The sequence below is a fragment of the Garra rufa genome, chromosome 20, assembly GCF_049309525.1.
Source record: "Garra rufa chromosome 20, GarRuf1.0, whole genome shotgun sequence".
Taxonomy (NCBI): domain Eukaryota; kingdom Metazoa; phylum Chordata; class Actinopteri; order Cypriniformes; family Cyprinidae; genus Garra; species Garra rufa.
The window spans coordinates 3,000,609-3,027,918 of NC_133380.1; the positions used below are offsets into that span (position 1 = coordinate 3,000,609).

General features: G+C 31.4%; 1 protein-coding gene across 1 annotated transcript; it reads left to right on the top strand.

The window, feature by feature from the left end:
- Window positions 1-985: 985 nt before the first annotated feature.
- clcn4 (chloride channel, voltage-sensitive 4) lies at window positions 986-24,207 on the top strand. Its single transcript, XM_073825616.1, has 12 exons — window positions 986-1,120; window positions 2,138-2,292; window positions 2,369-2,468; window positions 4,317-4,504; window positions 5,400-5,522; window positions 5,607-5,813; window positions 5,911-5,991; window positions 7,741-8,286; window positions 11,059-11,245; window positions 16,289-16,684; window positions 18,087-18,303; window positions 23,561-24,207. The coding sequence occupies exons 1-12, from the start codon at window positions 1,105-1,107 to the stop codon at window positions 23,649-23,651; spliced, it is 2,307 nt and encodes a 768-aa protein (XP_073681717.1). The 5' UTR covers window positions 986-1,104; the 3' UTR covers window positions 23,652-24,207.
- The last annotated feature ends 3,103 nt before the right edge of the window (window positions 24,208-27,310 follow it).

Sequence of the window (27,310 nt, forward strand, 5' to 3'; positions counted from 1 at the left end):
ATTCATTTAGGGACTTTGGTGCGAGTTTGCGAAACATTTGATTCATTTCGGGACTTTGGTACGAGTTTGCAAATAATTTCATTAATTTCGGGACTTGAGTGCGAGTTTTCGAATCATTTGATTCATTTAGGGACTTTGGTGCGAGTTTGTGAATCATTTGATTCAAATCAGAACTTCAATGCAAGTTCGCCAATCATTTCATTTTTTTTTTTTAATTATTATTAAACAGTAGAAAACATCAAACCATTAAGGCAGTACAGCTATAAAAAGCTAAACACAGAAGAAAGTATACAAAGTTTTTGTTGTCTGCCATTATGTCCCCACTAATGCCAAAAGCAAAAGCTACCTTTGCTTTCAAATCAATTTCCAAACCTTTTTTTAACTTCAAAATGTTTTAAATATATATTTATTGCCTCAAGAGCAGTATTATATATTCATAATTGGCTGCCAGACCAAAAAGTTATATATAATAAAAAAAAAAATGTGTTTAGTTCGTTCCAAATGGCTCATGTGCAATTTATTATGTAAGTAATTATGACATCTGATTTGCAAAGAGTCCTGATCAAATTAATAATTGCATAATGTAGTGTTCTTCACATTGCAAAATGTCATTCTGAAAATAAAAAAGCACATTAACATGAAATTATCTAACACACTCCGGTTTTCTAGCTTTCAGAATTGTTTTTCTAAAGATAGATAACTGGCGTAAATTAATTAAATTAAACCGCGTTCAACGCTGCTGAACTGTCACGTGATATCTGTTCCTTTTCTCAGCGCGCATCAGGATTGACCAATCAGAGTAATTTGTGATAGCCTGCTTTTTATATAGATTACACTGGCCGTTTTTCATTTGTATTCGAATAGATGATCATTTCTACTGCGCAATGTGTCAAAAAACGTCCTTAGATTTTAATCCAGCTCGAGATAATTTTTAAGCGCCTGTTTGCCGTCTCTGCGCAGAGGTCGCGCCGCGCTGACGTTTATGCGTGCCCTGACGTCATCACTGTATGTCGCCGTCTTGCCGCATCAGTTTAATCCTGATGTTATGATGGATAAACACTACAAATCATCACTGCATCTTTAATTTAATACACAAACAGCGATATGGCGGAGGCAGAGGGTGAGATTGGTCACACAAGAGTGTGTTTGTTTGAAGACAGTCATCGTGCACCTGCTCTGTGTGACACTTGTGCTATTATGGGTTCATTTGAATGCATTTCATGTCTTTAATGTGTTTAGGATTATTCACGCATGTGTTTTTTGACATGTTTGTGCAGCACAGTTAGAAATACACGAGTGAAATCTGACCTGAGTGATATTTCTATAAGGCCTTTGCGTGCGTCCGTTTCTATTGTATGTGTTTCTTGTAGTATTGTTATGAATAAATACAATTGAACAACACCTACTACAATATATTACAATTAAAAGATGCTACAAAAACGGAGTCTGTACTACTATGATTCTGAAATATCATGTTATTTGTATTAATTAATTAATGTATTTATTTATTTTACGACTTGAATACTTCTGCTTAAAGAAAAAAAAAAAAACTCAAAATAAAGTTATTAATATTGTTCCTGTTATTATAATTTTTAAATATGGTTTAATGTATGAAAATAAAGCAATTAAGGCAGTCTTAAATATTAGTTTTGTAATTTTATAGCTGTGCCGTACAATTATTATTATTATTTAAATATTAGAATTGTACAGTGAAATATTACAATATGAATATTTCTTATTTAATTTAATATTGTATTTAATTATAATTATTAGTATTAATAAATATGGTTTAATGTTTGAAAATAAAGATATTGACAGTCTTATTGAAACCCTAAAAATAAAGCATGCCTACTATATATAAATGCTTTCTCATATTTAAAATTATTTAAAAAAAATTTAATGGTGTCAAAGCACACAGTGAAGCAAAAGCATCATCAAGGTGATGCAAAATGTGAATATAAAAAGTATAATATAGAATTAAATTATTCCTACTGTATATTAATGTTTTCTCATATGTTTCTTCAGACATGTTCCTCCTTTAATAGTGCTTAAAAGCATACCGGGATGCACCTCATGAAGCTGGATAAGACAATATGTGTTTGATAATAAATTTGACAATCCTTTTTATTCTCTGCAGGTATCAGCAGTGCCACTCCTACAGAGGAGATTAACGGCACCGGGAACCTGATGGACTTCCTAGACGAGCCATTTCCAGACGTTGGCACTTACGAGGACTTTCACACCATCGACTGGCTGAGAGAGAAATCCAGAGACACGGACAGACACCGGAAGGTAAACCTGTTTATCTGACAGCAATATGGTGCATTTTGTTCATTAGTACACTGGTTTATTTTGTGTGTCTTTGCAGATCACCAGTAAGAGTAAAGAGTCCATCTGGGAGTTTATTAAGAGTTTGCTGGATGCCTGGTCAGGATGGCTGGTGATGCTGCTGATTGGTCTACTGTCAGGTGCAGAGACACCCCAGTCACGACATCACTGACACAGAGACATGAAACACATCCACTCATGACATCACTGACAGAGACACGCCCACTCATGGCATCACTGACACAGAGACACGCCCACTTATAACATAACTGCCACAGAGACATGCCCATTAATTAAATAATTGACACAGAGACACGCACACTCTTGACACACCGGCTCAGACACGCCCACTCATTGCATAATTGACAAAGAGACATGCCCTCTCATGCCATAACTGACAGACACTCCCACTCATGACATCATTGGCCAGAGACACGCCCACTCTTGACACCACTGACTGAGATACGCCCACTCATGCATAACTGACACACGCCCATGCATTACATAATTAACAGAGACACACCCACTCATTACATAACTGACGCAGAGACACATCCACTCATTATGTAACTGAAATAGACACGCCCACTCATGCCATAATTTACAGAGAAGCCCACTTTTAACACAACTGACAGACACACCCACTCATGACATAACTGACATTGACACACCCACTCCTAACACCTGTGACTGAGACACGCCCACTCATTACATAATTAACAGAGACACCCACTCTTGACACAACTGACACAGACACGCTCACTCATTACATAACTGACACATACACACTGACTGAAACATGCCCACTTATGCCATAACTGACACAAACACGCCCATTCATTACATAACTGACTGAGACACGCCCATTCATTATATTACTGACTGAGACACGCTCACTCATTACATAACTGACACATACACACTGACTGAAACATGCCCACTTATGCCATAACTGACACAAACACGCCCACTCATTACATAACTGACTGAGACACGCCCATTCATTATATTACTGACTGAGACACGCTCACTCATTACATAACTGATGCAGAGACACACCCACTCATTATGTAACTGACATAGACACGCCCACTCATGCCATAATTTACAGACAAGCCCACTTTTAACACAACTGACACAGACACTCCCACTCACGACATCATTGGCCAAAGACATGCCCAGTCTTGACGCAACTGACTGCGACACGCCCACTCATTACATAACTGACATAGACACACCCACTCCTAACACCTGTGACTGAGACACGCCCACTCATTACATAACTGACAAACACACTGACTGAGACACGCCCACTTATGCTATAACTGACACAAACACGTCCATTTATTACATAACCGACTGAGACACGCCCACTCATTACATAACTGATGCAGAGACACACCCACTCATTATGTAACTGACATAGACACGCCCACTCATGCCATAATTTACAGAGAAGCCCACTTTTAACACAACTGACATAGACACACCCACTCCTAACACCTGTGACTGAGACACGCCCACTCACTACATAATTAACAGAGACACGCCCACTCTTGACACAACTGACACAGACACGCCCACTCATTACATAACTGATGCAGAGACACACCCACTCATTATGTAACTGACATAGACACGCCCACTCATGCCATAATTTACAGAGAAGCCCACTTTTAACACAACTGACATAGACACACCCACTCCTAACACCTGTGACTGAGACACGCCCACTCACTACATAATTAACAGAGACACGCCCACTCTTGACACAACTGACACAGACACGCCCACTCATTACATAATTGACAGACACACTGACTGAGACACGCCCACTTATGCCATAACTGACACAAACACGCCCATTCATTACATAACTGACACAGAGACACGCCCACTCACTACATAATTGACACAGAGACACACCCACTTGTGACGCCACTGACCTAAACTCTTTCGGCATGTAACATCTCTCTGGTTTGACACAGGCACGCTGGCCGGAGTGATCGATCTGGCTGTTGATTGGATGACGGATCTGAAGGAAGGCGTGTGTCTGTCTGCTCTCTGGTACAGTCATGAGCAATGCTGCTGGACGTCCAACGAAACCACCTTCGCTGACAGAGACAAATGTCCTCAGTGGCAGAAATGGGCTGAACTGATGACAGGATACTCTGAGGTACAGCCGAATGATGAACAAGTTGAAACTCATTTTTAAGCAATGGTTTTTAGCTTGATGAAATGTGCTTTTTTATGTTTGAAAGTTAATAATAATAATACTGATTATTATTATTATTATAATTAAGAATTCTAATTGTTGTTGTTATTATTATTAATAATAACAACAACAATTATTATTATTAATAATATTAAGTATGGTTTAATGTTTGAAATAAACAAGGCAGCCTTAAATATTAGTATTGTAATTTTATAGTTTGCTGTAAAATAAAAGTATTATACTTGATTGTCTATTTTACAGTGAAATATACAATAGGAATATTTTTTATTTAGTTAAATATTTTAATTTTCATTATTTTATTAATATGATTTAAAGTTTGAAAATAAAGAAATTAACAGTCATAAGCATAATAATAATAATAATTATTATTATTATTATTATTATAAAATATGGTTTAATGTTTGAAAATAAAGAAATTAACAGACTTAAACAATAATATTGTAATTTTATAGTTGCACTGTAAAATAAAATTAGAATAATTTTCTTAATAGATGTTGTTTGTTTTGCAGTGAAATATCACAATACTATTATTTCTTATTTTGTTTGTGAAACACATATTATTATCATTATTAAAGAAATAAAGGCCATCTTATTTGTTAGTGTTGTAATTTTATAGCTGCACTGTAAACTAAATAATTATTATTATATTTAATGCAATAATAATAACAATAATAGTAAAAACAAGTATTATTATTATTAAATATGGTTTATAGTTTGAAAATAAAGGAATTAAGGCAGTCTTAAATATTATTTAAGCGATTTTCCCCCCTCACATCAAGCTGTCCTGGTTTGTCATTCTCTTCCATCTCTGATGTCTGTGTGTTTGTATGATCAGGGTGCAGGCGTGTACGTACTGAACTACTTCCTGTACGTGATGTGGGCGCTCTTCTTCTCCTTCCTGGCCGTGTCTCTGGTGCGAGTGTTTGCTCCATACGCCTGCGGATCAGGAATACCAGAGGTGCAGAAACAAACCTTAGAGAACTATCTGCAACTGAGCTGTTAAATAATTATCCAAGAGGACTGAGTCTGTGTGTCGTTGCAGATAAAGACGATCCTGAGTGGCTTCATCATCCGTGGGTATCTGGGCAAGTGGACGCTGCTCATAAAGACGGTGACGCTGGTGCTGGCCGTGTCGTCTGGCCTCAGTCTGGGGAAGGAAGGGCCGCTCGTCCACGTCGCCTGCTGCTGCGGAAACCTGTTCTGCAGCCTCTTCTCCAAGTACAGCAAGAACGAGGGCAAACGCAGAGAGGTGTGCACACCTGCATGCTGGAGGAGATATGACTGATGTTAGACAGAAGTGAAAGGGAATATATGCTGAAATCTTCTATTGCATACGTTTGTTTCAGGTTTTGTCGGCAGCTGCGGCCGCAGGAGTGTCTGTCGCTTTCGGAGCTCCGATCGGAGGAGTTCTGTTCAGTCTGGAGGAGGTGCAAACACACACACACTTTTCTTTTTGTTCAGTGTTTTTAATTGTTATTCTATAATATTTTTTAAATATACATAAATATTTATAAATTATTTATAATGAACAAATTGATTTAGACAATGATTCAGTGACTCATTCATAAAGACAATCAGTTCCTTTACTGAATGAATCAGCGTTTGAATGAATCAAGTGAGCTAGTGATTCAGTGACTCATTCATAAAGACAATCAGTTCCTTTACTGAATGAATCAGCGTTTGAATGAATCAAGTGAGCTAGTGATTCAGTGAATCATTCATAAAGACAGTAATTTGCTTTGTTCTGAACGAATCAGCCATTTGTACAAATCGAGTGAGTGAGTGAATGATTCAGTTACTCATTCATTAACTCGCTTCATTTCTGAATGAACCGGTCATTTGAATGAGTCAGTGATTCAGTGACTCATTCATAAAGACTCACTTATTTTGTTACTGAATGAATCAGCCGTTTAAATGAATCAGGTGAGTTAATGATCAGGGACTTGTTCATTAAGTCGGTCACTTGCTTTGTTTCTGAATGAATCAGTCATTTGAATAAATCAAGTGATTTATCACGTGCTTTTTTACTGAATAAATCAACCTTTGAATGAATCGAGTGAGTTAATGAGTTAGTGACTCGTTCTTAAAAACATACACTTGCTTAGTTTCTTAATAATTTAGTCATTTGAATGCCTTGAATGAGTCAGAGACTCAGTGATTCATTCATTAAGACAGTCATATGCTTTAGCTTTAGGAAATGAATCAAGTGAGCAAGTGCTTCAGTGACTCATAAAGAAAAGTCACTTGTTTTGTTACTGAATGAGTCGGTCTTTGAACAAACTGAGTGAGTTAATGAGCTGGTGACTTGTTCTTAAAAACATACACTTGCTTAGTTTCTGAATGAATGAGCCATTTGAACGAATCAAGTGAGTTAATGATTCAGTAGCTCGTTCATAAAAAAGTGACTTGCTTAGTTTCTAAATGAATTAGCCATGTAAATGAATCAAGCGAGTTAATGATTCAGTGACCTGTTCATAAAACAGTCACTTTCTTAGTTTCTGAATGAATCAGCTTTAAGAGTGAATCAAGTGAGTCAATGATTCAGTGACTTGATGATACAAAGTAACTTGCTTAGTTTCTGAATGAATTAGCCATTTAAATGAATCAAGCGAGTTAATGATTCAGTAACCTGTTCATAAAACAGTCGCTTTCTTAGTTTCTGAATGAATCAGCTTTAAGAGTAAATCAAGTGAGTCAATGATTCAGTGACTTGATGATATAAAGTAACTTGCTTAGTTTCTGAATGAATTAGCCATTTAAACAAATCAAGCGAGTTAATGATTCAGTGACTTGTTCATAAAACAATCACTTTCATAGTTTCTGAATGAATTATCCATTTAAATGAATCAAGCGAGTTAATGATTCAGTGACTTGTTCATTAAACAGCCACTTGCTTCGTTTCTGAATGAATCAGACATTTGAACGAATCAAGTGAGCAAATGCTTCAGTGACTCATTCATAAAAAGGGACTTGCTTAGTTTCTAAATGAATCAGCTGTATGAATGAATCAAGTGAGTCAATGATTCAGTAAGTCAATCACAAAGAAAGTCTTTTTGTTTCTAAATGAATCAGCAGTGTGATTGAATTGATTGAATGAATGACTCACTCATTAAGTGAAATGTTGGCACCTAACTGCGCATATTATGTAATCTAAATATCGTGTGTGTCGTCTGCAGGTGAGTTATTATTTCCCCCTAAAGACGTTATGGCGGTCGTTCTTCGCTGCGCTGGTGGCGGCTTTCACGCTGCGCTCCATCAACCCATTTGGCAACAACCGTCTGGTTTTGTTTTACGTGGAGTATCACACGCCGTGGTACATGGCTGAGCTGGTACCGTTCATCCTGCTGGGTGTGTTTGGGGGCCTCTGGGGGACGCTCTTCATCCGCTGCAACATCGCCTGGTGCCGGCGGCGTAAGACCACGCTTCTGGGCAAGTACCCGGTTCTGGAGGTGATCGTGGTGACAGGAATCACGGCCATCCTGGCCTTCCCCAACCCGTACACACGCCGCAGCACCAGTGAGCTCATCTCAGAGCTCTTCAACGACTGCGGTGCGCTCGAGTCCTCGCAGCTCTGCGATTACATCAACAATCCCAACATGACCCGACCCGTAGACGACATCCCCGACAGACCTGCCGGACCCGGCGTCTACAGCGCCCTCTGGCAGCTCACGCTAGCTCTCATCTTCAAGATCGTCATTACCATCTTCACATTCGGCATGAAGGTGAGAACGACCATGTCGATGGTGTTACTTTAGGATTATTTATATGCTGTGGTAGTACTTATTAACGTTTTGAATTAGCTTTTATTTTTAGTTCTTAATAAATTTATTGTTTTGTTATTTTTATATATTCAACATGCAGCCATTATTGTCAAAATAGCTGGCAACAAAAGTGAGTACACCCTTAGTGAACTTGTCCAAAGTGTCAATATATTGTGTTTGCACCATTGTTATCTGGCACTGCCTTAATCATCCTGGAAATGGAATTGACCAGAGCTGCACAGATTGTTGCTAGGATCCTCTTTCATTCCTCACAGAGCTGCTGGACGTTAGACACATGGTGCTTCTCCACTTTACGCTTGAGGATGACCAACAGGTGTTTAATAGGGTTCAGGTCTGGAGACATATTTGGCCACCCCATCACCTTCACCTTCAGCTTCCTCAGCAAGGAAAGTTGTCATCTTGGTGGTGTGTTTGGGATCGTTATCATGTTGGAAAACTGCCGTTCTGCCTAGTTTCTGGAGGGAAGCATCATGTTCTGCTTCAGAATGTACAGTACATAATGAAATCCATGTTTCCCTCAGTGAACTGCAGCTCCCCAGAACCAGCAGCACTCATGATGCCCCAGACCATGATGCTTGACTGTAGGCAAGACAATTTTCTTGGTACTCCTCACCAGGGCATCGCCACACATGCTGGACACCATCTGAGCCAAACAAGTGTATCTTATAGTCTCATCAGACCACAGGACATGGTTCCAGTAATTCATGCTCTTGGATTGGTTGTCTTCAGCAAACTGTTTGCGGGCTTTCTTGTGAGCCAGCTTCCTTCTGGGACGACGCCTATGCAAAACGACTTATTGCAGTGTGCGTCGTATGGTCTGAGCCCTGCAAACTTGTGCACAATTCAGAATTTCAGAATTGGCCGCCATTCAATTCATGAGTTGGAATTTGAATTGAATTGACTCCGCCCCACAGGAAGTTGAATTTGAATTGGAGTTGGAATGACAGGAAGTGGAATGAAATTCATGGCAATTCAAAGACACACAGTCATATAACAGAAATAATGTGTTGAAACTCACATACAATTACATTAATTTTGTAATTTAATAGCATAATTTCATTACACATAACTAGTCACTCCTCAACCCTGCATACATTTTGTTCCAACATATAGATAATGATCAAATTCTTGAAATAAATTACTCCCTCAATGTTTGATTAGTTTTATTCAAAATGTTATTTTCATTTCAAAGTAATCAAATAACACAAAGTCGTTGTAAATGCAGTTGTCATTTATTCCAATGCAAAACTCATTGAGCAACACTGTTGCATCTAATTCTCAAAACAATTCCAATAAATCAAACTTAATTATGTGTTCTGTGACTAGAGCTTTTAAAATTCATTGCTGAGGGGAAACATTTCCCATTAATGTGATCTGTACCAGTTCAAACTAATATCATTTATAGAATATGTAACGAAATCATATCTGACATATATCGTAAAGCTTCATTGTTAAACACTTCACTTGAATTTCTTTGAATTTGTATTGAATTGCAATTCTGTTTCCTTTCATTCGAATTCGAATTGTAATTCTAGATCCTGTTTTTGACATCAATTCAAATTCAATTCAAATTCAAGAATTGAATTGGAATTTAGGAGTCATTCTCAGTTCAATTCTGAATTGTGCACAAGCCTGGAGCACTGACCTACTTCTGCAACCTTTAAAGCAATGCTGGCAGCACTCATGCATCTGTGTTTTGCACGAGACGCACAGAACGAATGCTTCGCGAGGCCTGTTCCGAATGGAGCCCATCTTGGTAAACCTCTGTTTGACTCTGACCACTGTAGTGTAACTCGGTTTCAGGGTGTTACTGAACCTCTAATAGCCTTGGCCATCTTTGTGGAGAGCAACAAATCTAATTCTCAAATCCTCAGAGAGTTCTTAGACACGAGTTGCCTCGTTGAACATCCAGTGGTCAGTATGAGAGAATTGTACATAAAGCACCTAGTTTTAACTGCTAAGATACACAATTGTGACCCTGGAGCACAAAACCAGTCTTAAGTTGCTGGGGTATATTTGTAGCAATAGCCAAAAAATACATTGTATGGGTCAAAATTACTGATTTTTCTTTTATGCCAAAAATCATTAGGAAATTAAGTAAAGATCATGTTCCATGAAGACTTTTTGTAAAATTCCTACTTTAAATATATCAAAATGTAATTTTTGATTAGTAATATGCATTGTTAAGAACTTAATTTGGACAACTTTAAAGGTGATTTTCTCAGTATTTTGATTTTTTTGCACCCTCAGATTCCAGATTTTCAAATAGATGTATCTCGGCCAAATATTGTCCTATCCTAACAAACCATACATCAATAGAAATCGTATTTATTGGGCTTCCATATGATGTATACGTCTCAGTTTTGTAAAATTTTAACTTATGACTGGTTTTGACAGGGTCACAATTTTGTATGGTCCTGTCAAGCAGATAAAAACATAAATATGATGAATAGGACATGTGGCTTTGCATGGTTAAACAACATACTGCTGTACTTAGGGTGTACTCACTTTTGTTGCCAGCTATTTTGACAATAATGGCTTAATGTTGAGTTATTTTCAGAGGACTGTAAATCTATACTGCTATATAAGCTGCATGTTGACTACTCGAAAATATATCCAAGTTTCGTTTCTATAGTATTGTCCCTTGAGAAGATACAGTACAATGGTTGATTGTGATCTTAATACAAATCAAAATGATGTGATTTTCGTCAGATCCCGTCAGGTCTGTTCATTCCCAGTATGGCGGTGGGTGCCATCGCTGGCCGTATCGTGGGCATCGCGGTGGAGCAGATGGCATATCATCATCACGACTGGATCATCTTTAAGAACTGGTGCCGTCCGGGCGCAGACTGCGTCACTCCGGGTCTGTACGCCATGGTCGGCGCCGCTGCGTGTTTGGGTAAGACACTCCAGAATCCAGAAATCCTTCAAATCGTAATGTGTTTGAATGAGAGAAAGCTTTGCTGATGTAGATTATAAACTTTAGATGTGCAAAAGTGAAATCCCTAATCGGATGCATTTTTAGGGGGTATCTACATAAATTGAATATTGTTTCTGTTTATTAATTTGACTCTGCTTTTTTAAAAATGCAATACTCATGGCTTGAGATGCTCACTTTACTTTCCAAAGGCAATATTTTGTTTCCTGCTATCAGTTGTTAACTAAAACTATATAAGTGTTTTCTGTAATTGAAATGAAGCTGAAATAAAATCTAAATATTAGATTAAAAAAATAGATACATTAGAAATGTTGCCTCGTCAACAAACTGAAATAAGTTTAATTACTAAAATTGAAATTAAAATAAACTAAAGCCAAACAAGAACAGCAAACAGGAATTTTCTTGAATTAATTATTTAAATCATTTATGTAATTATTTATTTATAATTCTTTTAGTTTAGTACTTTTTTTATCTGTTTTTAATCATTTTATTTAATTTTCTTTTTTTTTTTTTTCATTTCAGCATTAGTATTTTTAGTACTTCAGTTTTCAGTTACAATTATTATTTTTTAGTTAAACTACAACTAAAATGATTAAAAATAGTTTGTGTGATTGAAATAAAGCTAAAGTAAAATACAATAAAAATATTACATGAAAAACATTTGGTTTGGATAAATTTAACTATAAAAAATTAATTAAAAATAGTGATGATAATATAATTGGACTTTTTTTATATAACATAGTAAACAAAATAACTGTGGTAATACTATTATATTTTAAAATAAAAAAGGGAGTATCAAATAAAAATAAAAGTATTTTATAGTAAATTTCAAAATAAAATGATAATATTTACTTTTTGTCTGAATTTTCATCATTTTCAAACCTAAAATTAGCAAACTTTTATTTGAAATTCGAATAAAATAAATAAATTAAAGATAAATTGAAAAAAAAAAACTAACTTACTAAACTTTATTACTAGTTACTTAACTTCAACCACAATTAAAATGAAAGCTAAAAATATAAAATAAAAGCTCCTTGTTGGTTAAATATAACTATAAAAAATAAATTAATAAAAGTAATAATAATATAATTGGACTTTATTTCTTTCTTTTTTTTTTTTTAGAAAATAATAAACAAAATAACAGTGTGGTAAAACTATTATATTTTAAAATAAAAAGGGAGCATTAAATAAAAATACAATTATTTTATAGTAAATTTCAAAATAAAATGATAATATTTACTTTTTGTCTGAATTTTCATAATTTTCAGACCTAAAATTAGCAAGCTTTTATTTAAATTCGAATAAAATAAATAAATTAAAGATAAATTGAAAAAAAAAAACTAACTTACTAAACTTTATTACTAGTTACTTAACTTCAACCACAATTAAAATGAAAGCTAAAAATATAAAATAAAAGCTCCTTGTTGGTTAAATATAACAATAAAAAATAAATTAATAAAAGTAATAATAATATAATTGGACTTTATTTCTTTCTTTTTTTTTTAGAAAATAATAAACAAAATAACAGTTTTGTAGTAGTATTATATTTTAAAATAAAAAAGGGAGTATCAAATAAAAATGATAATATTTACTTTTTGTCTGACTTTTCATAATTTTCAGACCTAAAATTAGCAAGCTTTTATTTGAAATTCGAATAAAATAAATAAATTAAAGATAAATTGAAAAAAAAAAACTAACTTACTAAACTTTATTACTAGTTACTTAACTTCAACCACAATTAAAATGAAAGCTAAAAATATAAAATAAAAGCTCCTTGTTGGTTAAATATAACTATAAAAAATAAATTAATAAAAGTAATAATAATATAATTGGACTTTCTTTCTTTCTTTCTTTTTTTATAAAATAATAAACAAAATAACAGTGTGGTAAAACTATTATATTTTAAAATAAAAAGGGAGCATTAAATAAAAATACAATTATTTTATAGTAAATTTCAAAATAAAATGATAATATTTACTTTTTGTCTGAACTTTCATCATTTTCAGACCTAAAATTAGCAAACTTTTATTTGAAATTCGAATAAAATAAATAAATTAAAGATAAATTGAAAAAAAAAAAAAACTAACTTACTAAACTTTATTACTAGTTACTAAACTTCAACCACAATTAAAATGAAAGCTAAAAATATAAAATAAAAGCTCCTTGTTGGTTAAATATAACTATAAAAAATTAATTAATAAAAGTAATAATAATATAATTGGACTTTCTTTCTTTCTTTCTTTTTTTATAAAATAATAAACAAAATAACAGTGTGGTAAAACTATTATATTTTAAAATAAAAAGGGAGCATTAAATAAAAATACAATTATTTTATAGTAAATTTCAAAATAAAATGATAATATTTACTTTTTGTCTGAACTTTCATCATTTTCAGACCTAAAATTAGCAAACTTTTATTTGAAATTCGAATAAAATAAATAAATTAAAGATAAATTGAAAAAAAAAAAAAACTAACTTACTAAACTTTATTACTAGTTACTTAACTTCAACCACAATTAAAATGAAAGCTAAAAATATAAAATAAAAGCTCCTTGTTGGTTAAATATAACAATAAAAAATAAATTAATAAAAGTAATAATAATATAATTGGACTTTATTTCTTTCTTTTTTTTTTAGAAAATAATAAACAAAATAACAGTTTTGTAGTAGTATTATATTTTAAAATAAAAAAGGGAGTATCAAATAAAAATGATAATATTTACTTTTTGTCTGACTTTTCATAATTTTCAGACCTAAAATTAGCAAGCTTTTATTTGAAATTCGAATAAAATAAATAAATTAAAGATAAATTGAAAAAAAAAAACTAACTTACTAAACTTTATTACTAGTTACTTAACTTCAACCACAATTAAAATGAAAGCTAAAAATATAAAATAAAAGCTCCTTGTTGGTTAAATATAACTATAAAAAATAAATTAATAAAAGTAATAATAATATAATTGGACTTTCTTTCTTTCTTTCTTTTTTTATAAAATAATAAACAAAATAACAGTGTGGTAAAACTATTATATTTTAAAATAAAAAGGGAGCATTAAATAAAAATACAATTATTTTATAGTAAATTTCAAAATAAAATGATAATATTTACTTTTTGTCTGAACTTTCATCATTTTCAAACCTAAAATTAGCAAACTTTTATTTGAAATTCGAATAAAATAAATAAATTAAAGATAAATTGAAAAAAAAAAAAACTAACTTACTAAACTTTATTACTAGTTACTAAACTTCAACCACAATTAAAATGAAAGCTAAAAATATAAAATAAAAGCTCCTTGTTGGTTAAATATAACTATAAAAAATTAATTAATAAAAGTAATAATAATATAATTGGACTTTATTTCTTTCTTTTTTTTATAAAATAATAAACAAAATAAAAGTGTGGTAAAACTATTATATTTTAAAATAAAAAGGGAGCATCAAATAAAAATACAATTATTTTATAGTAAATTTCAAAATAAAATGATAATATTTACTTTTTGTCTGAACTTTCATCATTTTCAAACCTAAAATTAGCAAGCTTTTATTTGAAATTCAAATAAAATAAATGAATGAAAAATAAACTAACTTACTAAACTTTATTACTAGTTACCAAACTTCAACTACAATTAAAATGAAAGCTAAAAATATAAAATTTAAAATAAAAGCTCCTTGACAACTCCCTGTTGGTTAAATATAACTATAAAAAAAAAATTAATAAAAGTAATAATAATATAATTGGACTTTATTTCTTTCTTTTTTTTTTTTAGAAAATAATAAACAAAATAACAGTTTTGTAATAGTATTATATTTTAAAATAAAAAAGGGAGTATCAAATAAAAATGATAATATTTACTTTTTGTCTGACTTTTCATAATTTTCAGACCTAAAATTAGCAAGCTTTTATTTGAAATTCGAATAAAATAAATAAATTAAAGATAAATTGAAAAAAAAAACTAACTTACTAAACTTTATTACTAGTTTCTAAACTTCAACTACAATTAAAATGAAAGCTAAAAATATAAAATATAAAATAAAAGCTCCTTGACAACTCCCTGTTGGTTAAATATAACTATAAAAAATAAATTAATAAAAGTAATAATAATATAATTGGACTTGATTTCTTTCTTTTTTTTTAAATAAAATAATAAACAAAATAACAGTGTGGTAAAACTATTATATTTTAAAATAAAAAAGGGAGTATCAAATAAAAATACAATTATTTTATAGTAAATTTCAAAATAAAATGATAATATTTACTTTTTGCCTGAATTTTCATCATTTTCAAACCTAAAATTAGCAAGCTTTTATTTGAAATTCAAATAAAATAAATAAATTAAAGATTAATTGGAAAAAAAAAACTAACTTACTAAACTTCAACTACAATTAAAATGAAAGCTAAAAATATAAAATATAAAATAAAAGCTCCTTGACAACTCCCTGTTGGTTAAATATAACTATAAAAATAAAATTATTTTATAGTAAATTTCAAAATAAAATGATATTTACTTTTTGTCTGAACTTTCATCATTTTCAAACCTAAAATTAGCAAGCTTTTATTTGAAATTCAAATAAAATAAATAAATTAAAGATTAATTGGAAAAAAAACCTAACTTACTAAACTTCAACTAAAATTAAAACGAAAGCTAAAAATATAAAATAAAAGCTCCTTGACAACTCCCTGTTGGTTAAATATAACTATAAAAAATAAATTAATAAAATTAATAATAATATAATTGGACTTTCTTTCTTTCTTTTTTTTAATAAAATAATAAACAAAATAACAGTGTGGTAATACTATTATATTTTAAAATAAAAAGGGAGTATCAAATAAAAATAAAATAATATTAACTTTTTATATGAATATTATTATTTTCAAACCTAAAATTAGCAAACTTTTATTTTGGAAGGTTAGTTATTATAAAATTGAATATCGCATTATTATTATATAATTAATGAGTGTTTGCTGATGTACATTGTGAAGTGTCACGTTGGTGTTTGATTCAGGCGGCGTGACGCGTATGACGGTGTCTCTGGTGGTCATCATGTTCGAGCTGACCGGTGGTCTGGAGTACATCGTTCCTCTGATGGCGGCCGCTGTGACCAGTAAATGGGTGGCTGACGCGTTCGGTAAGGAGGGCATTTACGAAGCTCACATTCAGCTCAACGGCTACCCGTATCTGGACCAGGACGAGTTCACGCACCGCACTCTGGCCACCGACGTCATGCGGCCGCGCCGAAACGAACCGCCGCTGGCCGTCCTCACGCAGGACAGCACCACGGTGGAGGACGTGGAGACGCTCATCAAAGACACCGACTACAACGGCTTCCCTGTGGTCGTCTCACGCGAGTCTGAGAGACTCATCGGCTTCGTGCAGAGACGCGACCTCATCCTGGCCATCAGTAAGACTCTTATGCTTCAGTTCATTTGATGGGTCTTTAACATTAGTTTACTGAATGTTCTTCACTTTTAATGATTTGCGTTTATGCACCTTGGTTAATCAAATTTAATATTTCCTAAAGGACTTAAAGCTGAGATTTGGCTTTTTGCCTTTTGACAATATTCAGTTTGTATCAATGTACATTTTTCTCCATTGTTTCAAACAGTTGTTTTAGTCGAGTACATTTAATGCAAAAAATTACACTGTTAAAAATTAAATGGCAGTTTATGTGTTTATTTAACAAATTATATGCAAAAGTTTTCTATAATTAATAATTAACAATGATAATTGTTTATAGTTTTTTAAAGAATTCTTTTTTGCTCACCAGAGCTGCATTTAATAAAAAAAAAAATATTGTATTTTATATTATTAAAATAAATTGTAAAATTTGAAAAAAAAAAAAAGTAATAATTGTGAAGTATTTTTACAATGTAAAATAGCTTTTCTGTGTAAATATATGCTAAAATTTATTACATTTAAAATAAGATAAAGACTAAGACTAAAATGGAAATAAACAGAAATTACCATCAATTAAAAACAAAAACAAAATAAGACAAAAAACGTAAAACAAAATTACTAAAACTAAAATTAAAAAGAAAACTGAAAATTTAATTAAAAATCCCTGCCATCAGCTGTTAACCGAAACGTCAACTAAAACTATTACAAATATTTTTGAAATTGAAATAAAGCTAGAATAAAAAATAACATATAATTATTAAATGAACAGCTTAAAATACGCAAGTTAAAATAAATTTTAAGCTGAGGTACTGAAATGACTAAAACTGATATAAAAATATAGTAAAGAAAAATAAAATGATTGAAACTTTACTAAATTTAAAATAAATAATAAACATTTTTTTCTTATTAAAATTTAGAAAAATTAATTTTTTTTTTTTTTTAAATAAGGCTGCATTTAATTGATCAAGTAAAACAATTTTAAAATACAATTTGACAAAAACTTATTTGAAATGGTCAAAAAGGTGATTTGAAATATCTGTTTTCTATGTGAATATCTATTAAAATGTAATTTATTTCTATGATCAAACCTGATTTTATAAATAAATCATTAAAAATGTACAATAAATAAATAAATCTTACCATTTTAAATGTATTTCATTAGTAAACAGTTCTTGTCAATTGTAATAATATTTCACAGTGTTGTTTTTACTTTATTCTCAGCCATATAAATACAGAAAAGACTATATATACTATCTATATTGTGGATGAAAATGCCACACAATCATTAAATCAGTTCTTCACATCAAGTCACATCAACGTCATTGCAAATATGTGTTGAATATTAATTCCAGGTATGAAACGCAGTATGTTGTTAATGATTGTGCCTCTGTGTGTGTGTTTGTCAGAGAACGCACGTCAGAAGCAGGACGGAGTCGTGAGTAACTCTGTAGTGTATTTCACCGAAGACGCTCCGCAGCTTCCCGCCTCGAACCCTCAGCCCCTCAAACTCAGACGCATCCTGAACCTCAGTCCCTTCACCGTCACCGACCACACGCCCATGGAGACCGTGGTGGACATCTTCCGCAAACTGGGTCTGCGCCAGTGTCTGGTCACACGCAGCGGGTAAGAACCTAAAGAACGGTCTGTTTAGACGACTAAAGAGAATAAAAACCGCCTACGATGGGATCTGAGTTCATTTAATAACAGTGCCTACTTAATAATTAATTTATGCAAGGCATGGCCAATGAGATTCCACAGTGGGCGGAGCTACTGAGCAGTTTAGGATGCAAAATTTAGTAGATATTATGTTTCTAAAATTAAATGATATCCATTATTGTCTGGGTTTGAAGAATCTAAAGAAGTCTGTTTAGACGACTAAAGATAATAAAAACAGCCTATGTTTGGATCTGAGGTAGTTTAATCACTGTACCTACTTAATAATTAATTTATATGAGGCGTGGCTAATGAGATTCCACAGTGGGCGGAGCTACTGAGAAGTTTAGGACACAAAATTTTGTATATTTTACATTCATAAAATTAAATTCTATACACTATTGTCTGGGTTTGAAGGATCTAAAGAAGTCTGTTTAGACGACTAAAGATAATAAAAACAGCCTATGTTCGAATCTGATGTAGTTTAATCACGATACCTACTTAATAATTAATTTATATGAGGCGTGGCTAATGAGATTCCACAGTGGGCGGAGCTACTGAGCAGTTTAGGATGCAAAATTTAGTATATATTATGTTTCTAAAATTAAATGATATACATTATTGTCTGGGTTTGAAGAATCTAAAGAAGTCAGTTTAGTCGAGTAAAGATAATAAAAACAGCCTATGTTTGGATCTGATGTAGTTTAATTGCAGTATCTGTTTAATAATTAATTAATGCGAAGTGTGGCCAATGAGATTTCATTGTGGGTGGAGCTACTGAGAAGTTTAGGACACAAAATTTTGTATATTTTACATTCATAAAATTAAATTCTATACACTATTGTCTGGGTTTGAAGGATCTAAAGAAGTCTGTTTAGACGACTAAAGATAATAAAAACAACCTATGTTCGAATCTGATGTAGTTTAATCACGGTACCTACTTCATAATTAATTTATGTGAGGCGTGGCTAATGAGATTCCACAGTGGGCGGAGCTAATGAGCAGTTTAGGACACTAAATTCAGTATAAATTACGTTTCTAAAATTAAATTATATACTCTATTGTCTGTGTTTGAAGAATCTAAAGAAGTCTGTTTAGACGACTAAAGATAATAAAAACAGCCTATGTTTGGATCTGAGCTGTAGTTTCACAGTGCCTATTTAATAATTAATTTATGTGAGGCGTGGCTAATGAGATTCCACAGTGGGCGGAGCTACTGAGCAGTTTAGGATGCAAAATTTAGTATATATTATGTTTCTAAAATTAAATGATATACATTATTGTCTGGGTTTGAAGAATCTAAAGAAGTCAGTTTAGTCGAGTAAAGATAATAAAAACAGCCTATGTTTGGATCTGAGCTGTAGTTTCACAGTGCATATTTCATAATTAATTTATGTGAGGCGTGGCTAATGAGATTCCACAGTGGGCGGAGCTACTGAGCAGTTTAGGATGCAAAATTTAGTATATATTATGTTTCTAAAATTAAATGATATCCATTATTGTCTGGGTTTGAAGAATCTAAAGAAGTCAGTTTAGTCGAGTAAAGATAATAAAAACAGCCTATGTTTGGATCTGATGTAGTTTAATTATAGTATCTGTTTAATAATTAATTAATGCGAAATGTGGCCAATGAGATTTAATTGTGGGTGGAGCTACTGAGAAGTTTAGGACACAACATTTTGTATATTTTACATTCATAAAATTAAATTCTATACACTATTGTCTGGGTTTGAAGGATCTAAAGAAGTCTGTTTAGACGACTAAAGATAATAAAAACAACCTATGTTCGAATCTGATGTAGTTTAATCACGATACCTTTTTAATAATAAATTTATATGAGGCGTGGCTAATGAGATTTCACTGTGGGCGGAGCTACTGAGCAATTTAGGACACTAAATTCAGTATAAATTAAGTTTCTAAAATTAAATTATATACTCTATTGTCTGTGTTTGAAGAATCTAAAGAAGTCTGTTTAGACGACTAAAGATAATAAAAACAGCCTTTGTTTGGATCTGAGCTGTAGTTTCACAGTGCCTATTTCATAATTTATGTGAGGCGTGGCTAATGAGATTCCACAGTGGGCGGAGCTAATGAGCAGTTTAGGATGCAAAATTTAGTATATATTTTGTTTCTAAAATTAAATGATATCCATTATTGTCTGGGTTTGAAGAATCTAAAGAAGTCAGTTTAGTCGAGTAAAGATAATAAAAACAGCATATGTTTGGATCTGATGTAGTTTAATTACAGTATCTGTTTAATAATTAATTAATGCGAAGTGTGGCCAATGAGATTTCATTGTGGGTGGAGCTACTGAGAAGTTTAGGACACAAAATTTTGTATATTTTACATTTATAAAATTAAATTCTATACACTATTGTCTGGGTTTGAAGGATCTAAAGAAGTCTTTTTAGACGACTAAAGATAATAAAAACAGCCTATGTTTGGATCTGATGTAGTTTAATTACAGCATCTGTTTAATAATTAATTAATGCGAAGTGTGGCCAATGAGATTTCATTGTGGGTGGAGCTACTGAGAAGTTTAGGACACAAAATTCAGTATATATTACATTTCTAAAATTAAATTCTATACACTATTGTCTGTGTTTGAAGGATCTAAAGAAGTCTGTTTAGACGACTAAAGATAATAAAAACAGCCTATGTTTGGATCTGAACTGTAGTTTCACAGTGCATATTTCATAATTAATTTATGTGAGGCGTGGCTAATGAGATTCCACAGTGGGCGGAGCTAATGAGCAGTTTAGGACACTAAATTTAGTATATATTTTGTTTCTAAAATTAAATGATATCCATTATTGTCTGGGTTTGAAGAATCTAAAGAAGTCAGTTTAGTCGAGTAAAGATAATAAAAACAGCCTATGTTTGGATCTGATGTAGTTTAATTACAGCATCTGTTTAATAATTAATTAATGCGAAGTGTGGCCAATGAGATTTCATTGTGGGTGGAGCTACTGAGTAGTTTAGGACACAAAATTTTGTATATTTTACATTCATAAAATTAAATTCTATACACTATTGTCTGTGTTTGAAGGATCTAAAGAAGTCTGTTTAGACGACTAAAGATAATAAAAACAGCATATCTTCGGATCTGAGGTAGTTTAATCACTGTACCTACTTAATAATTAATTTATATGAGGCGTGGCTAATGAGATTTCTCTGTGGGCGGAGCTACTGAGCAATTTAGGACACTAAATTTAGTATAAATTACGTTTCTAAAATTAAATTATATACTCTATTGTCTGTGTTTGAAGAATCTAAAGAAGTGTTTAGACGACTAAAGATAATAAAAACAGCATATGTTTGGATCTGAGGTAGTTTAATCACTGTACCTACTTAATAATTAATTTGTGCAAGACATGGCCAATGAGATTTCACATTGGGCGAAGTTACTGAGCAGTTTAGAACACTAAATGTAGTATAAATATCACGTTTATAAAATTATATTCTATACACTGTTGTCTGTGTTCGAACGGTCAGTTTAGACGACTAAAGATAATAAAAACAGCCTATGTTTGGATCTGAACTGTAGTTTCACAGTGCCTATTTAATAATTAATTTATGCGAGGCGTGGCTAATGAGATTTCACAGTGGGCGGAGCTAATGAGCAGTTTAGGATGCTAAATGTACTATATGTTATGTTTATAAAATATATTATATACACTTGTTCAAAAGTTTAGGGGGTTATTGTTTTTTTATGACAGAAGCTATTATTTTTAGTTAGCAAGGACATATTACGTTGATTAAAAGTGACAGTAAAGACATTTATAATGTTACAAAAGATTTCTATTTCAAATAAATGTTGTCCCTTTCAACTTTATATTTATCTGTGAATCCTGAAAGATAAAATGTATCACGTTTCCACAAAATTGATCATCAGAAATGTTTCTTAAGCAGCAAGTCAATATGATTTCTAAAGAATCATGTGACATTGAAGACTAAAGTAATGATGCGGAAAATTCAGCTTTGATCACAGAAATAAATGACAGCTTAATAGATATTTAGGTAGACAATGGCTAGTTTGAATTCTAAAAATATTTCAGAATTTGTACAGTATTTTTAAACAAATAAACACAGACTTTGTGAGCAGAAGAGATTTCAAAAAAAAAGAAAAAAAAAAAAAAAAAAATATATATATATATATATATATATAATAAATAGATTTGTCGAGTTGCATCCAAAATGTTAAAATAGTAAAATCATTTTAAAATACATTTTAAAATTTGACAAAAATGTATTTGATACAGTACAAATCGTAAAATATTATTAAAGTTTTCTATGTGAATATTTGTTAAAATGTAATTTATTGCTGTGATTAAAGCTGATTTTTCACAAATGAATAATTTAAAATTACAATAAATAAATAAATGTTTTTTTTAAATAAGGCTGCATTTATTTGATCAAGTAAAATAATTTTTAAATGTGTTTTACATTAAATTAATGAAATGAACAAAAATTAATAAAATATTATTACAATTTGAAATAACTGTTTACTATGTAAATATCTGTTAAAATGTGATTTATTGCTGTCATCAGAGCAAAATTTTAATAAATAATTTAAAATGTACAATAAATAAATAAATATAAATAAGGCTGCATTTATTTGATCAAGTAAAATAATTTTTAAATACATTTTAAATAAAAAATTATTTGATACATTTTAACAGTGAAAATCTGTTAAAATGTAATTTATTTCTGTGATCAACGCTGTTTTTTTAATATGAATAATTTAAAATTAACAATAAATAAATGAGCATTACATTTTTAAATATATTTAGATCGAAAATAGTCCTTTTAAATTCTACTAATATTTCACAATATTGTTTTTACTGTAGTTTTGGCCATATAAACACAGCCTATACTATATATATATATATATATATATATATATATATATATATATATATATATATATATATATATATATATATATATATATATATTGTGGAATAAAATGCCACATTGTCTCAAAATAAATTACATTTGAACAGATATTCACATACAAAACTGCTTGTTCGAATTCTAATTTTTTTAAAAATCAAATAACAGACTTGGTGAGCAAAAGAGACTTCAAAATCATTAAAAATCACATAGAAAATGAAGCAAACGGATGTGATAAAATCCCTTTTCTAAAGAACGAGTGGCGTCTAATCAGCTCATCAGTGGTTTTTGGTGACTAAAACGTCTCCTTTCTCTGTTTCTCTTGCGTCAGACGTTTGCTGGGAATCATTACTAAGAAGGATGTCCTGCGACACATGGCACAAATGATGAACCAGGATCCCGAATCAATCATGTTCAACTAACGGACTGAAGATGTAGATATGTCTGATCTGCTACTAAACACTAAAACATGGCCAAAAGCGGACGGCGTAATGAGACACAAGTGTTTTTTTGTTTGTTTTTATTTGACTGCTGTTTTTGCCATATTTATATTTTATGTGCATTACTATAAGCCGTGATGATCAACTGTTAAATGATGAAATTAAGGGCGAATGACAGGTTTTTGAAATGAAAGCTGCTGTCGTTTCATCGGTACGTCAGGTTTTTGTGAGTTTATTATATTCGTTTATTAAATGCAAAATGTCAGAAACAGTAAAAATAATCCATAATACTCATTTTCATCCAACACTAGGCTTGTGGGACTCATTTCTGTTTTGTTATTATTTATTAATTTAATGTAAATGTTAGTTTTGATCTACAAGAATGATTTTTGTTTTGCTGTTGTATTGAAATGAAATATGAATATTGTCCTTGTAAAATAAACACTGCATCTCTGATAATAATGTTGGTCCGATACTCCAGTTCAGCACACAAAACTGAGGGTATGTTATCATAATAAAAAAAAAACATTATTATTAACAATGTATTTTTGTTGAATTATTTTTTTAGATTGAAAATAATGTATTTATTTTCAGAAAGTACAATGAAATGATAAACAGCTCAAAGGAAAAAACTTTGTATCAATTTTGTATCAAATGTTATTATTAAATAATAGATTTATTAGATTTAATTATTTAATTCATACAATATTTTTTTTAGAAAGTGCAATAAAAATATATACAGCTCAAAAGATAAAACTAGTTGTATTTTGCTATGAAATTTTATTGAATACGTATTTTTGCATTATTTTATTAGATTTAATTATTTAAATCATTAAATATTTTCAGAAATTACAATATCTACAACTCCAAAGATAAATCTGAAAGACAGTGAGTTGTATTTATTATTAAATGATGTATTATTGCATTATTTTATTAGATTTATTTAATTCATAAAACCTAAAAAGACATGGTGAGTTAAATGTTTTGGTATGAAATATAGATAATTAACTAGATAAAAGTTTAGGTTGTCTTGAGAAAGCCTAGCTTGGAAGTTTAAAGCCGCTGTAAAAGTTTGAAGTTAGAAAATTTAGATTAGATTAGATAATTAGCATGTTGTTAGCATGATTAGCATGTTGCTAATAATGTTTCTAGCATGTTACTAGCATGTAATTAGCATGCTGTTAGCATGTTTTTAACATGTTCAGTATGTTATCATGATTAGAATGGAGTTAACATGTTGCTAATCCTATTTCTAGTATGATTAGCATGTTATCATTATAAGCATGATTAACAAGTTACTAGCATAATTCTAACATGATTAACATGTTATTAACATGTTGTTAGCATGGTTATCCAGTCACTAGCATGTTGTTAGCATGATTCTAGCATTATTAACAAATTCCTGGCATGTTGCTAACATGGTTAGCAAGTTACTAGCATGTTGCTAGTATGATTACCATGTTATTAGCATGTTGCTAGCTAATCAAGTCACTAGTATGTTGTTAGCATGATTAGCAATTTATTAACAATTCTAACATGATTTACAAGTTGTTAACATATTTCTAACATAATTAACATGTTACTTGCATTATTAGCATGTCATTAGCAAGTTGTTAGCATGATTAACATGTTCCAATCATGTTGCTAGCATGATTAGCAAGTAAATGTCATGTTGCTAGCAAGACTAGCAAGTTACTAGCATGATTCTAGCATGATTAGCATGTTGCTAGCATAATAAGCATAAATAGCAAGTGACTAACAAGCATGAGTCTAGCAAGCATGTTGTTAGCATGATTAGCAAGTTACTAGCATGAGTCTTCTAGCATGATTAGCATGTTACTATCATGTTGTTAGCATGATTAGCAAAGTTACTAGCATGAGTCTTCTAGCATTATTAGCATGTTACTATCATGTTGTTAGCATGATTAGCAAAGTTACTAGCATGAGTCTTCTAGCATGATTAGCATGTTACTATCATGTTGTTAGCATGATTAGCAAGTTACTAGCATGAGTCTTCTAGCTTGATTAGCATGTTACTATCATGTTGTTAGCATGATTAGCAAGTTACTAGCATGAGTCTTCTAGCATGATTAGCATGTTACTATCATGTTGTTAGCATGATAAGCAAAGTTACTAGCATGAGTCTTCTAGCATGATTAGCATGTTACTATCATGTTGTTAGCATGATTAGCAAAGTTACTAGCATGAGTCTTCTAGCATTATTAGCATGTTACTATCATGTTGTTAGCATGATTAGCAAGTTACTAGCATGAGTCTTCTAGCATGATTAGCATGTTACTATCATGTTGTTAGCATGATTAGCAAAGTTACTAGCATGAGTCTTCTAGCATGATTAGCATGTTACTATCATGTTGTTAGCATGATTAGCAAGTTACTAGCATGAGTCTTCTAGCATGATTAGCATGTTACTATCATGTTGTTAGCATGATTAGCAAAGTTACTAGCATGAGTCTTCTAGCATGATTAGCATGTTGTTAACATAATAAGCATCAAGTTAGCATGTTGCTATCATGATAAGCAATTTAATAGTATGATTCTTCTAGCATGATTAGCATGTTGCTAACATAATAAGCATGACGTTAGCATGTTGCTAGCATGATCAGCATGAGTAACAAGTTACTGTAATGTTGTTAGCTTGATTAGCAAGCTATTAACATAATTCTAGCATGATTAGCATGTTGCTAGCATAATAAGCATAAATAGCAAGTGACTAACAAGCAAGTAACTAGCAAGCATGTTGTTAGCATGATTAGCAAGTTACTAGCATGAGTCTTCTAACATGATTAGCATGTTGCTAACATAATAAGCATGACGTTAGCATGTTGCCAGCATGATTAGCATGAATAACAAGTTACTATAATGTTGTTAGCTTGATTAGCAAGCTATTAACATAATTCTACCATAATTAGCATGTTACTAACATGTTAACATGAGTAACAAGTTACTAGCATGTTGTTAACATGTTGTTACTAGCATGATTAGCAAAATACTAGCATAATTCTACCATAATTAACATGTTACTAGCATGTTGTTAACATGTTGTTACTAGCATGATTAGCAAAATACTAGCATAATTCTACCATAATTAACATGTTACTAACATGTTGCTATCATGATAAGCAAGTTACTAGTATGATTCTTCTAGCATGATTGACATGTTGCTAACATAATAAGCATGAAGTTAGCATGTTGTTAGCATGATTAGCATGTTAGAATTGTGTCTTGCTAATCATGCTAGTAACTTGCTAATCATGCTAGTAACATGCTAATAATGGTAGAATTATGCTAGTATTTTGCTAATCATGCTAGTAACTTGCTAATCATGCTAACATGCTAGTAAAATGTTAATAATGGTAGAATTATGCTAGTATTTTTGTTACTAGCATGTTAGCACGATTAGCAAGTTACTAGCATAATTAGCAAAATACTAGCATAATTCTATATTGATTAGCATGTTACTAGCATGTTGTTAGCATGATTAGCAAGTTTAGTCTCATAAGAATAATAAACTGCATATCAGTAGGTTTGCTTTCTCAAGCAACCTAATAATGACATACTGTTGCCTTGTTTTAATACATGTATTTATTTATTTATTTATTTCACAAAATATTTTTAGAGAA

Coding starts and splice junctions, on each gene's coding strand:
- clcn4 (XM_073825616.1), top strand. Junction 2,469..4,316: donor GCTGATTGGTCTACTGTCAG/GTGCAGAGACAC, acceptor GGTTTGACACAG/GCACGCTGGCCGGAGTGATC. Junction 5,992..7,740: donor TTCTGTTCAGTCTGGAGGAG/GTGCAAACACAC, acceptor TGTCGTCTGCAG/GTGAGTTATTATTTCCCCCT.